The sequence below is a fragment of the Hyaena hyaena genome, unplaced genomic scaffold, assembly GCF_003009895.1.
Source record: "Hyaena hyaena isolate Hyena2069 unplaced genomic scaffold, ASM300989v1 scaffold_1022, whole genome shotgun sequence".
Lineage (NCBI taxonomy): Eukaryota > Metazoa > Chordata > Mammalia > Carnivora > Hyaenidae > Hyaena > Hyaena hyaena.
The window spans coordinates 421,811-441,358 of NW_024081656.1; the positions used below are offsets into that span (position 1 = coordinate 421,811).

General features: G+C 47.4%; 1 protein-coding gene across 1 annotated transcript in view; it reads left to right on the forward strand.

Moving 5' to 3' along the window:
* The window catches only part of CACNA2D3 (calcium voltage-gated channel auxiliary subunit alpha2delta 3), a gene marked incomplete at its 5' end in the record, with an annotated part of 605,771 nt that overhangs the window by 404,890 nt on the left and 181,333 nt on the right, over nucleotides 1–19,548 (forward strand). Inside the window, one exon of the mRNA XM_039221819.1 lies at nucleotides 17,353–17,436. Coding sequence (XP_039077750.1) covers nucleotides 17,353–17,436 — 84 coding nt within the window. The remainder of the gene's footprint in view (nucleotides 1–17,352; nucleotides 17,437–19,548) is intronic.

Sequence of the window (19,548 nt, forward strand, 5' to 3'; positions counted from 1 at the left end):
GGGAGCGCCTCTGATTGGCATGCAGCGTAAAAGCCTGACTCCTGGCTGTGACCCCAGCCCCCTGCCAGATCCAGCTCCACCTCCCCATTCTGCCTGAGTGTGTGTGGCTTCCCGCATGCTCACCTGTGTTCCGGCCACACTCTGGCCCTTGTGTCCATTCCACCAACACCTAAAGCTCCCTCCTGCTCTGAACCTCTTCTCTCTGCCTGAATCTCATCCCAAACACTGGTGGCAGGTTGTTCTCACCTTCCAGGCCTCATCTAGATATCACCCCTGCTCCTGGATCAGAGGAGCCACACCCTTCCATCATCACCTTCACATCTTGGCCCCTGCTATAGTTTCATTAGATCACTAATCACTCGTGGGAAAGGTTGATGTGTTCAGCTTTTCCCCTACTGTCCCTGTGGGTTCCTGGGACTTTTCTGCTGCACGGAAAAGATGGTCAGTAAATATTTGTTGAGTGATTTTGATGATATTTGACTGATGTTGGTGACTACATGTCTGAGTACCAGTTTCCCACGATAAATGAGAAGTGCAGATACCACACACTCACCCATCAGACATTTCTTGAGTCTTTGCTATATTAGGCACAGAAATTGAATTGCATGTGATTGGTCAGTCCCTCTGTTCTTTCTGTCCCTCCTTCTGCCCTCCTGCTTGCCTGCAAGCTTTCATCGGATGTTCCTAGAGTCAACAGCTAGCTAGACTGCTAGCTAGTAGGGGTGTAGAAACAGGTAAAAACGTGCCTCTGCCCACAGAAGCTCACTGCACAAAGCAAGAGTTCCCTGACAGTGAGAAGAGTCAAGAAGAGCTATGGGCTCACAGTGGGAGTGTCTGCTTTTCTCAAGAAAAGTTGCCCTGAAATGCAGGAGGGCTTCCCAAAGGAGGCGGCATGCACATCAACTGTATCCACAATCCACGCTAGGGGACATTTTTACCCCACTCAGCCCAGGACCCCACACTCTCCGCAGGACCACTGTCTTCAGACCTCGCCAGACACATGACTTCTCTCGTCTCAGAACCTGCAGTACCCCATCGTCGGTGTTTGAGGTGTGGACCTAGCTGAACAGACCTTCCTCCCCAGTGCGGGAATTCCTTCTCAGCCTCATCCATCGCCCTCGTTCAGGCAGCAGATGAACTGAAGGAGACTACCCAGTAGGTGGCGCCCAGGCACCGCCTTGTGCCAGGTCCCCTCCCGGTGGTGGCGTCCCTGACAGTGGCACATTCTCAGAACACAGCCCAGCGATTCCAGCTTAGTCCTGGTCTGAATCCATTACATTTAGCTTAAAAGAAAAAATTAAGGAATGCCTAGTAAGTGTATCTGCTCAGAGGAGTGTGTTCCTTGAGAAAAAATAAACAAGGCTGTGTGACCCCCGTGTAGCAATCCTGTACGTTTTGAAATACATCATTTGGCAAAAGAGAAAACAGACCCCTACATGGCTTTCCTCTTGATGGAATTGTTGAACTGCTCTGGTCTGGACGCTGGAGTGGAAGAAGTGCAGCCGCGCACGGGAGATGCTTATACCTCGAGAGTCTGGGGATTCTGCCAGGTCATGGGTGCCAGAATTTCTGTGGGCTGGGAGCTACCCTCTGTTGTACAGACCTCAAAAACTCAACAGCCTCTGTCGGGGCCCCCAAGTCCTGTGCTGGGTGTGTGCTTGTACACTCAGGTCGTTGATAGGGTTGAGCAGAGAGCTGGCGGTAACAAGGCAGCAGTTACTTAGTGGGTCGGGGACCCAGGCTCCAGGCTGAGCATCTCTGTGTGTTTTGACTTCTTAAGTCCTCACAGTGTCCCACAGGGCAGTGGTGCCCATCTCAGAGGGAATAACTGATGCCTAGGTCAAGGACTGTTGGTTAGACAGCAAATTTGGGTCAGTCTTTAGGGGAAAACAAAACCAAACCAAAGGATGACTATGGACAATGACATGTGCCTGGTCATTTTTCATAAAATTAAACCCACTCTATTGAAAAAATGACCTTAATTGTGAAGCGATGTTATAACATTCATTCACAAAATGAAAGCCTCCCTGAGCTTCTGCAGACAGTTTCCCCTTGGCCTCTGCCCTCTGGCCATGCACACTGCCCTGGATGAAACTCAGTGGCTGCCCTTTGCGCCAGGCAGTGGGTGGGGTTTGGCTCCTGGGAGGCACCCAGTAGAGGTAGAGGCAGGTGGGGTCAGAGTGCACATTCAGCCCTGTGCCCCAGGACTGGCCGCACCCAATCTAAAGCCACATTAGCCTCTCTGTCTCTGTGGCGTTCTCTCTCAGGGTGTGGAAAGTGCCCTTTCCTCTGTCCCTTCAGGAAGAGTGGTAGAAGGATCTCCACTGCTGCTGGCTTCAGGGGACTCCACACCATTTCTTCTAATTTCCTACACCCTGCCCACACCATTACGATAGCCTCTTTATTAAACCTTCCTTAATTAGCCAGCTTGACTATGCCATGTGCTTCTTGCTGGGGCCCCACTGATACAAAGGTAAGGGTAGACTGAAGGTTTGTTTTTCTTAAGTCCTTACTCTGCCAAAGAAGGAATAAGGAAGGAAAGCAATGGGAAGGAAGGAAGAAGGAAAAGGAGAAGGAAGAGCAAGAGACCCTCTATCAGTTCCTTGTTTATTCATTCATTCATATTCATTGATGTATTATTTCTCAATGCAGTGGGAGCAAAGAGCTTCCCTATACCTTCCAGTAAATTCCCCTTTTACCCAAGTGATTAAGAATTGGTATCTTGCTCACAGCAACAGCAGTGAAATCCCCAAGTCTGGGAGCCTCTGCTGGGTGTGGCCCTGGTCTCAGCTCTCAGGGAACCCACAGTGTGCACCCCTGCACCCTCCACCCCATCACCCTCCCCAAAGAGGTCTCTCCCTGTCCAACCAGGCTTCTTGCATAGGCCTTTGAGTTTGGGCTTGGCACTACATTATCAGAAATATCAGGACACATCTGCCCCTTGCTGACTTTGCATGGCCAACAACCTAAATGCTGATCAGATTATGTTTTGTTCACTCTTGTATATGCGTGGCCCCCTGAGATACCTCGTACAAGAGATGAGATGGTAGATAAGTGGGGAGAGAAGACTCACATCTAGGAAACGGATGACTCACTATATTATTAAGCACCAGGGTGAAAATACTGACAAAATATCAAACTTATAAAAGGACTTGGTGTCTAGCTGTGGAAGGGGTGGCTGGAGATGGCTGCGGGGAGCTGGTTTGCAGCCTAGAAGCTCAAGGTCACAGTCTGTGATCCAGTCCAGCACAGCTGGGAGCAGCAAAGGGCCCTTAGACACCAGATGCATCACTAGCTCATTCTTGTACCGCTGGGGTGGTGAGTCTTTCCTCCCGCCCGCCCCCGCTCTTCCCACCCCCCTCCTCCCTCCTCCGGGCCTCCCTCTCTTCCCTCTGAGTCCCTCCCTTCCTTCCTTTCTTTTCTCCTTTCTTTTCCTCCTTCCCTTTCTTCCTCCCTCCCTCCCTTCCCTCTCTTCTTCCCCCACCTTCTTTCCCTCCCTCCCTCCCTCCCTTCCCTCTCTTCTTCCCCCACCTTCTTTTTCCCTCCCTCCCCTCCCTACCATTGTTCCCTTATCTGGCCTGTATTCACTGGACACTGCCCTGTGCCAGGCACTCTATTAGATTCCCAGGATCTAGTGATAAAACAAGACAGACGTAATTCCCTTTCCTTTCCTGTTTACAATCTCATGGAGATTTCTTAAAGCTTGTAAGTAAACAAATAAATAAAAAGCACTACACATTTCAGATAAACTCTCCAAAAGAAACAAGGATCTGAGAAAACAAAAACTAGGGAGAGGCACCTCCCTTGGCTGGATGGTCAGGGGGAGCCCTTCCTGGGAATGGCTTGTTAAACTGAGCCCCTGAGGGAAGAAGAAGAATCGCTGTGCAGAGATGCTGGAGGCTCGTTCAGGCTGAGGGAAGAGTATAAGTGAAGACGCTGAGGAGTAGCATGTTCAATATGGCGGAGTCTGGGATCTTTAGGTGGATTTAGGACGGACATCCAAAGCACAAGGGGGAGCGACTGGGCCACTGGGGAGTGATAAGGTCCTACTTGGGAAGAAGCTCAGCGAAGCACTGGTCCTTAACACTCTGCTCATGTCCCCTCAGTTCCTGCCATTTCCACACCCACCAGCCTGGCTTCCTGCATCCAGCACCTGGATGAAGACTTCCTCCGGCTTCTGGGGTACACTCCTCTGAGGCATGCAGCAAGCCAGATGTGCTAGGGAGTTAGCATGTCTCCACCAAAGACTGGTGAGCACCCCCACCTCGCAGGTGGGATCTCCTCTGGAGGAGGCTCCTCAACAGCGGCTCCCAGAGCCCCGTGGTGGGATTAGGCTCTGGCTGCCCATGGTGCTCGCGTGCTTGATGATGCTCACGTCCTTGTGTTGGCCACCTGCCCATCTCTGTCTCTGAATCACTGCAGCATCCCTATAGGTATTTCCTGAGAACCCCTCCGGAGTAGAAACCTTGCCCTTGAATCCTGGGTTCTGGGACTGCTTCAGAGAGAACTCAAGCCAGGATACCAGCGGACTGCTGTTTCTCAGGAAAAATTGATTAGCTGTAGACTAGAGCTTCAAATGCAGTTTTGTGTGCACCCACACAGTCCTGTGCATTAACATGATGCCATCAGACACATTTTCCATTCTATTTCAGGCCCCTGCTCATGAATTCACATCACACCAGCCTACTTAGAGAAGCCACATTTGTGCTCAGAAGTACCAGGGAGCGTTGGCTTTGTGCTGTTAATAATCAAGGGTAGGCGAAGGGAATTTGGTTTAGAGATAACATTCTCTACTGCTTTATTGTTTGGCAAAAGGATTTGATGAGGACAAAGCCTTTCTTTACACTGGACACGCTCTGACCTTTGTTTTACTAGATTAATTTCATATCTAGAGTGCCCCATCTTGGATGATGAATTAGCAATAAAAAGCTCATCAAAATGTAATTACATGCAATGTGTTGAATAATGATCTCTTAAAAATTCCTATAGATTTGTCTGCACCTCCTTCCCCTCGTGGGGGAAATGAGCCTCAGCTGCTAGCTACTAGCCCCTGGCTCAGGAATGCAAACCCTCGCCGTATTGTGAGTCTGAGATGGGAGAGCTGGCTTCTATCATTGCCCAGTGTCATCAGTTGATCCATTGCTTTTCTGCATGTGATGCACATCTTTATATAATTTAAAGGACCATCTCAACGGGGGTAGGAATACACAGGAAGTGGAAGCTCAAGGCAGAGTGAAGGCCTCCCCTCCTCCATCTGCAGCAGCCTGTTGCAGGGAGGGAGTTATTAATTAAAATGTTAACTGCCCAGACAATAGCAGGCAGACCAGCATGGAGAGAGCCTGCGAAGCAAGCATTAAAGCTTTCATAACTGTAAATTCCCGGAAAGTTTGCTCCTCCTTAAAATAGGAAAACAGAACCATCTGTATCTCAGAGGAGACTTAACTGAGCTGCTTGAGTGTTGTTAGGCTTTCCCCAAGATGCTCCGCAGGTTTTTCTCCAGAGGGCTGCACTTGGCCAGGGAGAAAGCTTAGTCTTATCCCCCCCACTCTTTGCTCTTTGAGGAGTCCCATAAACCCTACAGCTGGGGCGACAGCAGAATATTCAAATGATTCCAACAGTGAAAATACCCACACTCATTTGAATAACTGAAGAATTCAATCATTTGAATGCCAATGATTATTCCTCCCGGAGTTTACATTTTAGAAAGACAGTGCATCTGAATCCCCATGAGAGCATTAAATTGCTATCTAATTAGCAGTCCCAAATTATATATATTTAAAAGATAATTAAAGGTCTGAAGGCTGTTGGAATAACTGGTTATACATTTAAATGAATCACAAGAAATTTGTTAGTAATGTGCAGAGTTTTCTTTTATTTCTTACTTCCCTCTTTGAAGTTCAGTAGACCCAACCTCTCGGGGTTAAGTTTGGTAGCGGTAAGATAAAGGCAGATGGTTTTAATTATTGCAGTTCCAACCTCCAAATAATTATAAGCAGCTGTCATTTTTACATAATCTTAAATGATAAGACCCAAAGAATGCAAATAAAATGGTTGACACCATGGGCTTTTGGGCACGATAATTTAATTATGCCCACCACCACTGGACTGACCATTGCACTTCATTGTATCTCTTAACCTGTTCCTGGGTGCCACTTCCACATCCTCAATGGATGTTTGCAGGGTGAAGGGGAACACCAATACAGTTGGGATATAAGGATAAGAAAGTAGTTGGCTAAGCCAAGTAGGGCTTTTGCTTCAAATCCTTTTCAGCCTCACTGCCCCTTTCTCCTTGGGATGAGATCTAGCCCTGTTCTTGCCCCAGTGAGTCCCCCAGTAGTTGATAGCATAGTAGAATGCCACCCAATGGTCGGCATTTCTTTAGCCTGTAGCTGGGAATTTCACAAGGGTGGGGTACTCGTGCAGCTGGCCAGAGCCAGAAATCCCAAATGAGTGGCTGGCCTGCCAGCCTCAACCCAGGGAGCTCTGGGTTCAAAGTTGAAATGAGAGGCTTTCTGTGTCTGTCGCACCCTGGAAGGGCAGAGACCCCCAGGAGTGAGTCAAGGGGACACTTGCCATTTCCACTTACCATAGCCACAGAGGCTTCTCCCATTTGGACCCTGTCACTAGAAAACCAAAGTCTGACAGACAGAGGCACACAGTTTGCCCTAGGCAGACCTGCAAATGTACTTTGCCAAAGTCAAGTCTAGAACATCATCTAGAAGGAAGACACACACACAGAGTACTTCAAATCAAATCAAAAGCCCAAGGGCTCAAATGCCTGCTTCTCACAGAAGGCCTCACCTGGAGTTTCTGAATTTCTGTCTGCATTCCAGGAAGAGGGTTAGGGAGTAACTGGGGCAGGTGCAAGCATCTGCCTGGCTTCTAGTACTGCAGCAAGCTTGAGAGTCGTACAACTGGGATACTCCTTCCATGGAGCCTGCTTCATCCAGGCTCAAATACAGATATAAACAGTACAGTCATATATATTTAATGGAAAGACTCCTTTGAGAGTTAGTAATTTGAAGCTCAGCTCTGCTCAGTGTAGAATGGCAGGGAGCTGGTTGTTTGTGAACCCAGGTCGCTTTGCCATCACAACACCTTAAGTTGTGTCTTCACAGCACACATCTCAGGCAGGCACCAGGCAGCAGCCTTAGGTACATGTTTGTCCATGGGGCAGAGCAGCAGACTCAGCCTCGCCTGCCAGCTGTGTGACCTTGGGCAAGTTACTCAACCTCCCTGGCCTCAGTTTTCCTATGCTGAAAAATGAGCACAAAAATAGTGCCTACTTTTTGAGAGTGTTTTGAGGACTAAATGAGTTCATGTTCACAAAAGGTCTAGAACTGGCCACACCCATACTGTGGGTTTACATGTGCTCATTAAGTATATTCACTTACGTTCACATCCTAATTTGTTCATTGATTCTGTTTACTCATTCAAATATTCAAATATTCATGGTGAATCTATTCTGCCTGGCACTCTTCTGGGCACTGCAGGTTCAATGCTGGATGAGAAATAGCCTCTTTCCTAAAGATCTTGGGACCTAGTTGGGGAGATAGGCAAGTAGGCAACTAATTTGCAGTCCAGTGTGATGGGTGTGGACAGAGAGACCACAGGAGGCTCAGGAGAAGACAGGAAGGTCCGGAACCAACTCTGCACTGGCCAGCATGGACCTCTCAGATGAAATGATGTCTGTGTCAAGTCCTGAGGAGCCACTGGATGTTGAGTTGGGGTGAAGGGTGTTGGAAACAGTTGGAGTCGTCGATACAGAGCATGAAGGCAAGGATGATAATGACGTTGTTAGCCGCCAGCTCAGTCTAGCTGGGGAGTCATACAGAGAGGGGCAGGAAGTGAAGAGAGAGAGGTCAGAGCAGCAAGCAGAGGCAGGTTGATTCAGACTGTGACATCCCAAACATTGAACATCATCCTAGAGGACATGGGGAGCCATGAGGATTCCAGGCCAAGTGGCGATTTTGGTTGCAGAAGAAATCCCATGTGGACCCTGGAGCATAGACTAGAGGGGTGAAGTCCATGCAGAGAGGCTTAGCAGACACTCACCTTCATCAACAGGGAGGCAGGTATCATGGTGGCTGAAACTAAGTTGACGGCAAGAGGGATGGAGAGATATGACTCAATTTCAAGAGACAAAGAAAAAATAGAAGCAACGCTTATGGTGGTTTGATGAGCCCTGGTTACTTTGCCTGGCCCACTGGCCTCTTTTTCTGAATCTGTTTGCCTTTTCAGCTTCTGCCCACATCTCCATGATCACAGACAAGTGTAAGACTCAGAGGACTGAGTCAGCCTTGCAGGGGATCTTTGGTTTTCCTATGAATCATGAGTGACATCAGAAGTCCCTTGGGCTTATTCAGACCATCATGCATCCAGAATTTTTTTTTAATATGACTGTATTTCAGAATCATCTGAAAAAAAAATCAAACCTAAACATTTTGTTGGGTCACCAATCTAGTGGGCTGGATGGACTAATGATGGATGAAAACCTGTTCAGTTTGGTGATCAGGATGTGACTAGGGGCAGAGGACAGATGGGTTGAAAAGCTGGCCATGTGCATGTTTGTGCCACAAAACCCCGTGTCCTCAGGGAGGTGCAGAATAAGGGCCACCCCAAGGGAAGAAGGGAGACACACTCTAGCTGAAGGACCAGAGAAACGTCCATGGAAGATGTAGGCACAGAAATGGATCCCTTTGTCTTCTCCTCCTTCAACAGTATCTTTAAAACTTTTAGCAGAAAAAGAGAAACAAAATAAAGCTATCATGCCACACATCCCTCTAAATAAAGCCACACACACACACACACACACACACACACACACACACACACATTTAGTGAAGGCTCAACCATCTGATGTAGGCTGATATCATCACAGGCATAAACCAGTCAAGGGTAATGGTAGCTGGCTTGGAAGAAAGGACTCCTTTCCCTCTTTTCTTCCTCCCTCTATTTCCTTCACGTACAAATTCATTGCCATTCCTGACCTTCATGCCAGTTAGCACAAAAACCTTAACATTGAGAGAGGGCTCTCTGGTCCAAACATCATCCCTCCAGGTGGAACAATGGGAATGGAATACTTCTCCCAGGGACTGAGCCAGGAGAGGTGATAGGAACAGGGGTGGCAGGCTAGGAAGGCCCACGTCCCTGACCACAGGAGGAAACCACACATCAGAGAGCTGTCTCTGTGTGAATGGCTCTCTGCAGCGCCACTGGAAGGCAAACATGCCAAGGTTTTGTGGCACTGGTGGTTGATGCTGGGTTGTTGTTTTTTTTTAATTTCACTTGAGTGAGTAAAAAAATCCATTGTCTTTGTAGTTCGTGGTGCCCAGTTACAGTACATGTTCAAAACAGTCTGACACGTTTCAATATCCAAAGGTCTTTTAATGTAGTTAAGTGCTCAGGGGAATAATGCCAAATAAAGTTCTGTAAATGCATAAAAAAATTGTTTGTCAAATGTCACAGACATACCTTCAAATCACAGAGGTCCTCTTGTTACTCTGGATAGTATTTCCTAACCACTCAGCTGTCTGAAAGCTTTATATGAAATCAGCTTCGGAATATGGCAGTGTCTGTGCTCAAGAGCTCAGGGCAACTCTGTTTGGAACTTTGACATTCATCCTGAAGGTTGTCCTGAACTTTGCCCGGAAAACTGTAGTGTGGGTTTTTGTCCAGAGTGTTCTAACCAATCAGGGGGCTGTCTTCCAGGTACCCGCACGCACCTTTCCTTTGCAGGTAGCATTGTGGTCTTCCTTCTGTGCTGAGGGCTGGTATTTCCTTAGCAGGAGCCCTTCGCCTGACTCAGACCCCTGCGGCCACCTCCCCTCTCTCTGGGTCAGAGTCCTCACTTCCCAGTCCCTGTGCGGGCACCAAATCTCCTGCCCCAACTACTCAGCACGATTTTCATTTTATGGCTCACTTGCTATTACAAGACAGACTGGCTTTCTGAGAATGGGAATTTACATCCAGCCGCCATGTATCAGCCACACAGAAGCCTCCAAAACCGCCAGTAGAGAGAGGCCACTTCCTCCCCACACACCATGGTGTGACTCACCGCCACTGAGAGGACACTGATTAAGATAAAGGTCATTTGGGTTTTCAAAGCAGCCTGTTAATTGTTGTTTTTTTAAAAAATACCAAGGCTGCTTTAGTTTTACAGCGATCAAAAGGATTTTGTAATCACACTAGGAGAGCACGTAGAACTTTTCATCTTTGAGACACTTAAAAACATTAATTAATAAGAGCAGGGTACCTGGTGGAAAAAGGAAAAGGCTTGCTGTCTCGACATGCCCTGTTACCTCTCTCCCACCTTCCGGCTGCTTTTGGACACGCCCTCCCTGCTTCCCTCCAGTGTATCTGGGCTTCTCATCTTCCCATGAACACGGATTCTATCCCCACGTACAGACTCCTTGGGATTTCTACCCTGGCGTGTCTGTGTCATCCAGTCATCAAACTTATCTAGAAACTTCTGAGCCACGTAGGGTCGTACAATCAAAGGACCAGTGCCGCTTTGATGGAACTCGTAGCTACCGTGATACCCTCGGATACAACAAGTCTTCGCTGAGGCTCTGAGTCCATTGTTGGCTATTGAGCCTTGTGTTGTATGTACGAGGCATGCGGCATGATCCCAGCTCCATGTACTCAGTATATCGTAGTTGTTCTCAGTCTACTGAACCGTGCATCGATGGCCGTGAAACCCAGTTTGAAGGCAACCTGAATGAGTTGGCATCTAACGGGGAGGCACAAGTGGCTTGTGGGATTTGGCTTCCAGAGTGTCTCTACACCCGTTAGTATGCCTACTGCGCACAGTCCTGTGGGTGGTCGCCATCCGAGTTGAGACACCCTTAAGGGAGGCAGTGCAAAGTGTGGTGAAGACCAGAGGTTGAGCCACCAGGCAATGATGGGGTGGAATCACAGTTCCACTGCCAGTTTGCCAGGCGAGCACATGGCCTGCACCCCTGGGCTCTGCCCTTGCCCATCTGTGAAGCTATCATCCCTCCGTGGAGACATGCACAGTGTTTAGCACGACGCTGAGAAGAAGGGCATTCATTCTTCCTGAGGAATGTGAGGAGGTGAGAGGAAGGTGGCCAGCAGAAAACAGTTGCTTCCTTTTCTTTCTTTCTTTCTTTCTTTTTTTTTTTTTTTGCCAAAGGCAGTCACTTGGAAAGCAGAACAGATTGGTTGCTACATTTTATGAATTCCTTTTGGAGAAACAGTGAACTTAGAAAACTGAAAACCGTAACTACTTCAAAGTACTTTCCCTTGGGAACAGTTAGCAGAATGGTGGGTGGAGATCCCTGTTTGGCCTGTATTGTGATAGTGAGTGCAATATTTTCTTTTTCAATTCTTGCGCTTTTCAGTATTTTCCACCTTTTCGACAATGAGCAATTGTTACATGGATAATCGAGGGGGAGGAAAAAAGCCTTAGAAAACAGGGGCGCCTGGGTGGCTTAGTCGGTTAAGCGTCCGACTTTCGCTTGGGCCATGATCTTGCCGTTCGTGGGTTCGAGCCCCGCGTCGGGCTCTGTGCTGGCTGCCAGCTCAGAGCCTGGAGCCTGTTTCAGAGTCTGTATCTCCCTCTCTCTCTGACCCTCCCCTGCTCATGCTGTCTCTCTCTCTCTCCTAGAAATAAATAAAAGTATAGAAAAAAAAAAGCCTTAGAAAATAGCAAAAGCTGTAACCATTTGGATTGTAGACAAGAGTAGCTGATACTCTTTTTTCACTGAGCCTCCACTGAGACTCTCCTTCCCTGGGGCCATCTCCTCTAAGGCTGGACATACCACAGCAGCCAGAGACCTTGATATGCAAATTCTAGAGAAGAGACTATTGCTCTGTCACAGGCCCACCTGGCCACCTGGCCTTGGGACTGAGTCCTGTTTGAGACCTTCCCTTTCGACCTTGAGAAGAATGGACCACAATGCCAGGTTGAACTGCCTCTTTAAAACGACCATACTATTATGAAACCTTTGATCCCATGAGCCTACTTTCCAGGGCTGAGGCAGGTGCTGCCGCATCTCAGGAGTCAGTAATGACCTTGGCAGTTACTGGCGCTTGCTGAGTGGGCACTTCTCAAGACTATTTGTCAAGACATACAGCTACGTCTGTGCCCGTTTGCTTCTCATTCCAGCCCAGTGAGCTGAATGCTATTACCTCCATCCTGTAGACGAGCAACATGGGGCTCAGAGAAACACACACCAGCCCGGAGCACACAGCGTGTGTGTGATGAGAACCGGAGTCTGACTCTAGGGCGCCTCTATTAACTGCTCTTCTGACCGCCCTGAGTGACAAGTGGTGAACCACTATCTACAACCTGACTGTGGGAGATGGCCGTTCTCAGACAGCTTCCTCTTGCTTTCCCCAGGCTCACCTGGGCCTGGCTCAGGGCCTGATAAATGTTCAGTATCCAACAGTATTTGGGGTATGTGGGTGAGTAAACAAGCAAATGAGGGAATTAATAGCTGAAGGAGTGAAGGAATGAAGCGTCCGATGGCCATCAGGCCCTGCTTTCTCGTGCATGGAGGAAAGAAGAGGTGCCTCCTTTCCTTCTCCTGAAAGGACCACTTCAGCTCCTGGGACAAGAGGAGATGCAGGCCTCGCAGGAAGTGGCAAAGGTGTTCACCAGCTGAGGACCCTGCTTTCCTTGGGAGAGAACATCTGCCCAGACAATGGCTGGCTCTCTGCCCTTGGCCACACCCCTGCAGCAGATGGCATTAGCTTTGGGCAAGGTTTCTTCCTCTCCAGTTGTGAGCCTCCCACACCCATCTCCTTCCTTCCTGTTGGCAGCATGGAGCGGCACGTACAATTTATCAGTTATTAGCATATACAGTATTCGTTTTGCAGAGGCTGCGTGGATGTGTGTAGCTGATTTCCTCTGGCCCTTCCCCCGCAAAAAAACACAGGAAAAGCAAAGGCATTTTTGTTTTCTTCTGTTTTGTTTTTGTTTTTTTTTCCAAACCAACATGAACATGGCCATCACCTCAGCCCATCCCATTATGCTTCCAAAGTCTGTCTCTAGGTAACCCACAAGAACACTCACATGCAGCCAATTAAGCCCTGCCTGGCAGGTTCAGGCACATGAGGCAGCCCCCGTATGGCTCCAGCTTGCTGCTCATGGGTGCCCATCGTGTCCCATCCTCCTAGGCCACGGGCTGGTTTGTGTGTTCACCACATCTGGCCTTTATTTGAAACTCCACCTCAAAGTATTTCATAGCACAGAATATCTTTCCTTATTAAATTCTCCCCCACATATTTTTTTCATAAAACAGGCACCAAAAACTACAAACCTACCCGTGGCTCTCAAAGTATCTGTTTATAAACCTTTGGAAACCGTTCGCAATTCGTTAATCACATTTTCAAAGGAAGTTACAGTTTATAGATACACTAACAAATGCCATATCCGATGCCTCAGCCCCAGTAACGAGATCCTCACGCAGGGAAACAGGGAGTGGGGCTGGTGGGTCCAGGATGTGTCGCGGGCTGAATCCCATGGGACAGGGGAGATGTGGCCTGGCAGTCAGATTTACTCCTCATTCTGTCACTCTTACACTGTGGCTTCCCATGTGTCCTCTCAGGGGGAGAGTAGAGATAGGGCATCAGCCGTGCTCAAACACACTAGTCTATCCTGATTAACAGTGAGGTATTTTGCAAATCACATGTTCCTAAAGAACGGTTAGGAACACTTCACTTAAAATGTACTTTAAAAGTGGTTCAGTTACAAGGAAAAAAATGATACAGGCATTAAATATATACAAGTCAGAACTCCAGTGACTACTTACACTTGGAACCCAAGCCAGCTTTAAAACAACATGTTTAAAAAGGGAAGGGGGTAATGTGGAGAGGATGTGTTTGTACCTGAAACATCTAAAGACATAAAGATTTCAGGCACAGCTTGATCCAGGCACATAAACCATGTATTCAGGACTCTCTTCCTGTCTCTTCTCTGCTTTCTCTGCACTGGCTTCATTCTCATGAAGGCTCTCTCCAAGCAGAAGCAGAGATGATTATGAGGGGCCCAAGTTCATGTCCTATCACCTTAATGATGCTAGTGGATGCACAGCTCTTTTATCCAGATAAATCCAGGAAAGCATCCCAGATTGAATCTCATTGGGGTTGGCATGATTTATGCCTCCCAGCTCTGAATCAATCTGTGTCCTGGAGACACACTCTGCTACATTACTGCTTGATCTCTAAAGAGAGACTGTTAACAAAGATCCAAATGGGAAGTGTTTCAGACTAGCTTCACATATCTGGTTAAGCAGACATTGTGGTGGGGCATTTTTTTTCAATGTTTATTTATTTTTGAGAGTGAGAGAGAGAGAGAGAGGCATCCTTAAAATGGAGTCCCAGAGCAAGTATCTCCAGCATTCCATTGTTTCATTCAATGAAATTAAATGATTTAGACTCACTGGCTTGTGGACCAATACACTGGGAATGTTTATTTACCTCACGCTCTAAACTCTCCAGGTTTTCTGGATATCAGAAGTGCAGTGTACTGAATTTCTTGAATGGTTGACATCCAGGAATGGCCAGAAGTCCAGGCTTCTCTGAGCATTACAGAATTGCCAAATACCATCTGAAAGGACTTGGGTTCTTTAGCACAGATCTGGATTTTTCTCCTGGGAGAGTCTCAAGTCCCAGCTGAGGTATATAGTACGCAAGTCTTGATGCTTTAGATACACACCAGGAGGAGGTGCATGAGTGTGACTGTCTGACACAACTATCTTCAACATACACCTCCTTCCTGCCTATGGTTTACGGAGCAGTGACCCACAGAATCACTGACTGGGTCTCCTTAATTTCAAGGAAAGGACATAGAAGCCAACTGTATACAGTGAGCCTGTATCTTGGCCAATGAGATCATGGGTCTCAGGAATCATACTAGCATATGAAGGATTTACTCTATGCTAGGAATGTGTTTGTCAATGTATATACAGTAGAATCTAGATAATTCTCTCAATCTACTATTGCCACGGAGGTACTATTGTTTTTCTATTTTGCAAGTGAGAAAAGGAGAGCATGGAGCTACAGGGGCCCTTGCTCAAGATCACATGCCCATTAAGTGGCAGAAACACTTTGTCTAACAAAGACAAGTGGATACTTGCTGAGGATGAGGGCACTTTTAGTGCTCAGGACCTCGGCAGTCTTTTTGAGTTTCTTTAGGAGAGGCTGAAATAACATCATGCTCAGCCATGGAAATATGATCGGGGGCTGGGGGTGAGTGGGGGTCTCCTGCACACACTGGTTATATCATCTTATCTAATGTGTCATGGAATTCATTTTTGAACTTGTGAAGGCCCCTTTTCCAATATGCATGGTGGGCAATAAATTGACCTTTGGGGGGGCCAGAATTAAGGATGATAAACTGTAAGTGAGTCCTTGGAAAAGAAAGAAAGGCTATTTAACTGGCTTTTTTATATCCTTAGTACCTGGTCCTTACTAGGTGTCTGATAAATGTATTTGAATAAATAAATAAAGGAGATTTTTGTAATGACCAAAGAAAGTGCTTCTCACAAAAAGACAGTGTAGACCTAGTGGTACGTGGCTCAAGAAACTGTAATGACTTTTCCCTTAGTGGCCAGAAGCTGGGCTGTGTGAGCTTCTGGGGCACCTCATGGGTCTCAGGAGGGGTTCTTAGTGAATTGGAACATGGGGGCCATTAGACAGTTAACAGAGGCCCAAGAATGTCTGACTTTAGCTGCTCAAAGGACATGTGGAGTCTTACTTAACATCATGCACCCCCTTCCCCATCACCTCCTCACTGTGAGCCATGGGTGACAACCCCATGTACCTCGTTCCTGCTCCTCTCACTCGGCTCCAGCCTGGTGCTTGCCAGGGTCAGAGCTTTTGTGAACACACGAACTTTCCATAACAAGATCCAACCGCGAATCTGTTGTCATTTATAGCAACTTCTCAGGGAACCACTTCCCTTCCTCTTCATCTGCAGTGGATTCGATGTTGTAAAACTGACCGTGAACATCTGTTCATTGGAAAACCTGAGAGCAGGGAGTGGAAGGGTGGTTGACCTGGGTGATCCGAGCCTACTGCCTCTCGGAGCCAATGCAGCCTTCCTGGGTGGTACAGTGGGCTTTCTGAAGACTTCTCAGGGCTCCTGAAATACTTAACAGGAAAAACAAGAGGGGAGGAAAACCACTGGGCCCTGTTTGGCCCCACAGTGACTACCCTTTCTGGTCTCTGTCCCCTGGGTTCCACCAGGGGCTCATTTGGACCTGTTCAAAACATCACCAGTGACTTTCTCCTTCATGCCTGTGTGCCTTCAGCACCTTGTCTCCCAAGTAGCCAAGCAGCATCCACAATGGTAACCTGTGGTTTGGGGATCTTAATACACTTGCAGTGACACTGCATCTCACTTAAAATCTTACCAATTCAATCCAAAGATAATCAATTTAGAGACAAAAGAAAAGAAAAAAATTACATATACCTATATATTTTTTCCAATATGCCATTGGCTGTATCTTATGATCTTGCACAAGGGCTGCTTATCTTTAGCCTGCAGTAGAGGGCAGACTTTCCTACGTTATAAACATCCCAACAGCCAGCATTAAAGGTCCTGAGACACAGGACCATCCAGACATAGGAACATCCAGTTGGTAAAATGGCAGGCTTGCAGGGTGACTAACACTAGTGATTTAGGGGGAAAAAATGAAAACCACTTCCCCAGTTATTAATGCACTCATCAGCTCTTCCAGAGGAATGCCCTAATGGCCATTAAATCTGACAGTGATTTCCAATACCCACATCTACTCCAGGTAAAAGAGCTGTGCTTAGCTCAGTACTGCTGTGGACAATGTGATAGCAAGTAGAAGGTTCTGTGTGTCTACAAAATGGTACCAGGATGTTGAGCCCAACTGTGGAGATCAGTACTTTTGTCTCCTAGCCAAGGAGTTATGGGGTAGCTTTGGGACACGAGGTAGGGGTGGGAGAACTATACAACAAAGAGATATGACTAGATGTTTGGTAAACTGTGTACAAAGCCCTTTCCTATGTCATGAAGGGGTGGGCTTTAAAACTTTGGAGTAGAGAAGGATCTCCCCCATTCCACACACACTCCATCCAGGCATAGGGCAAGCTTTGCTTTGTTTCTGGTGTGTTTGGAACCAATGGGCCCAGTGGGTAAACTCATATCAAGTAGAGTTGGCTTGTTATTTACCAGCTGAGAGCAACTGGCCTCAGCTTCCCTGCTATTAAAACCCCTAGGACTGCACCCTGCTGGACTTCTCACCAATATCTCTCTACTCATGGTCCCCACTGAGAAATGGGGCTTGGGGAGATAAAGGCTGCCCTGGATGATCATCTCATGGAAATGTTTTTTTTTCCTTCTCTCCCTGCCAGTACGAAGAAGGAAAAAAGCGAAGGAAACCTAACTACAGTAGTGTTGACCTCTCGGAGGTAGAGTGGGAAGACCGAGATGATGTGGTAAGTGACTGATGAGGAGGGAGCTCCACTCTACCCATTTCTGTATTTGGAGGCTATCCTAGGAGGTGGCCGCTGCAGGGACATCGAGACAATGGGCCCTTTGGATGGCATTTGGAGTTGTGCTGGTTGGAACAGTTGCAGATAGGCCAGCACCTGCCTGCTTTGTGCATTTGGCCAAAACCATCTCTTGCCAGGCTCTGGTCCCTCCTGATGTGGATTAATCCAGACTCTCCCTCAGTGCAGTTTATGGGACCTGCTGCCCACAGGGGAGCCTGGCCGGAGCCTGACTGGGCAGCAGAAGACTCTGTCCCCCACAAAGTCAGGACCACAATGCACTTGTCAGGACACCATGCTCCAGCCTTTGTTTTTAGAGAGCAGCCCTGGGCTTAGCACGCCCACCTCCCATTTGCACGGCTAGAAGTGTATTTCCTGGGCCTCCGCAGCCTTCCCCATCTTTCCACACTGCAACAGCGCACACGCTTCTTTCTCGCACAGATTCAGCCTTCGGCACTGTATCAAAAGCTTTCCTTATGCCCAAGACTTAACCCCGTCTGTCTTCTTGTTACTTCCTCAATAAATCAGATTTGTTCGACATGGCTGCCTTTGCGTGAATGTAGGAAGACTGTCCTTAATTAAATTGTCACTTCCCATGAGTTCCTGCCCGGATCCTTGCTCTTTTCCTTTCTCTGTGGTGTCTCCGTGCAGAGTCATGGTTCTGTGCCCGCACCCTCCTTGATTTGTCCAGGATCCTTTCTGCAGTTTCGCTATTGAGACAGCAATGTTTCTGTCCCTCAGTCTGTCCTGCTTTCTGCAGAGCTGTTGAGGGGAACCATCTGGATTCCTCAGCTGGGTTCCCAGGCCTTTCAGAAACATGGCCAGCATCACGGTTCTCTGGCTGTCATTTTTCTTCTCTTCAAGTCCTTTACTCCCTGGATATCTCAGCTAGCGTAAATCTTGGATTCTCTTCCTTGCCTATAAATTGCAAGAAGTGTATCTGTTTTAGAAATTTAGCCGATTTCCTTCTTCATCTGTACTAAGACTCTTTAAACTCAAGTTCAGTCAAAATAATGGCTCGTTGATAAAAAGCGACTTCTTTGCCTGCCCTCTTTTCCCAAGGACCGGTGGCCTGACGTCAGGTCAGCTCAATGATCTGGTAGGGTTTACACCTCCTCATTCTTTTAAACATAGTCGTTGGGGTCTTTACACTGTACTGTACCTGATGTCCATGCCCTCCCTTTTCAACCTGCTTTTACTAAAAGGCAGCTAGCTCAGTTGTGAGGGGCACCTCCCAGGCATTAGCCTATCTGGGTTCAAAGCCCACATTGGCTGTATGCTGGCTATTGGTCCCAAGCATGCAATTATCTTCTCCATGCCTCAATTTTGTTTTTTGTTCTTTTTCCCCAGTAAAATGAATATGACGATAATAGTACCTACATCAGTTGTGAATCTTAAATGTGTAAATATGCCAAGTGATGAAAAGGTATTTACACCACTGTGCAGACGTGGTGAGGGCCCATGAATGGTGGCTATTCTTTATACCATTCTCATCATCATTAATCCTCAGGGAACCTTTTGATTAATGAAGGCCCCATGGACTTACAGCTGCTAAATTGTCTCATGAGTGTCTGAAGGGTGCATTCCATTGTTTTCCTTTCTCTTCCATCTTTATCAGTTGCTTTATTTTGACTTCCCTGGACCTTTTGGTTTCCTTTTCCAGAAGGCTGGAACCTTGTTGTCAACATGCTTCTCCATGAACTTCATCTCATCTGTTTTGATTAACATGGGAGGCAATACTGGAGTATGCTTGATCTTACTTCAGAGTCCTCCCACAGGGAACAGGTCCTCCTCCACTCCTGAGCACAGAGATGATGAGGCTCTCACTTCTGCTTTGGATGTTACTGGAAGAGATTTATTACTTGGCTCACTTTATCCGTCACCTGTGCTCCATTTAATTTTCAATGAGCTAATATTTACTCTTATTAATAGTGGTTTCCCTGCCCTATCATCTTTTTCCTCAGATTCCCAGATTCCCAGCCTCTGGTACATGTTCTTCACCTCCATTTGACTCACAGGACTGGTTTGGGGGTGTCCACCTTTAGAATTCCCACCTCT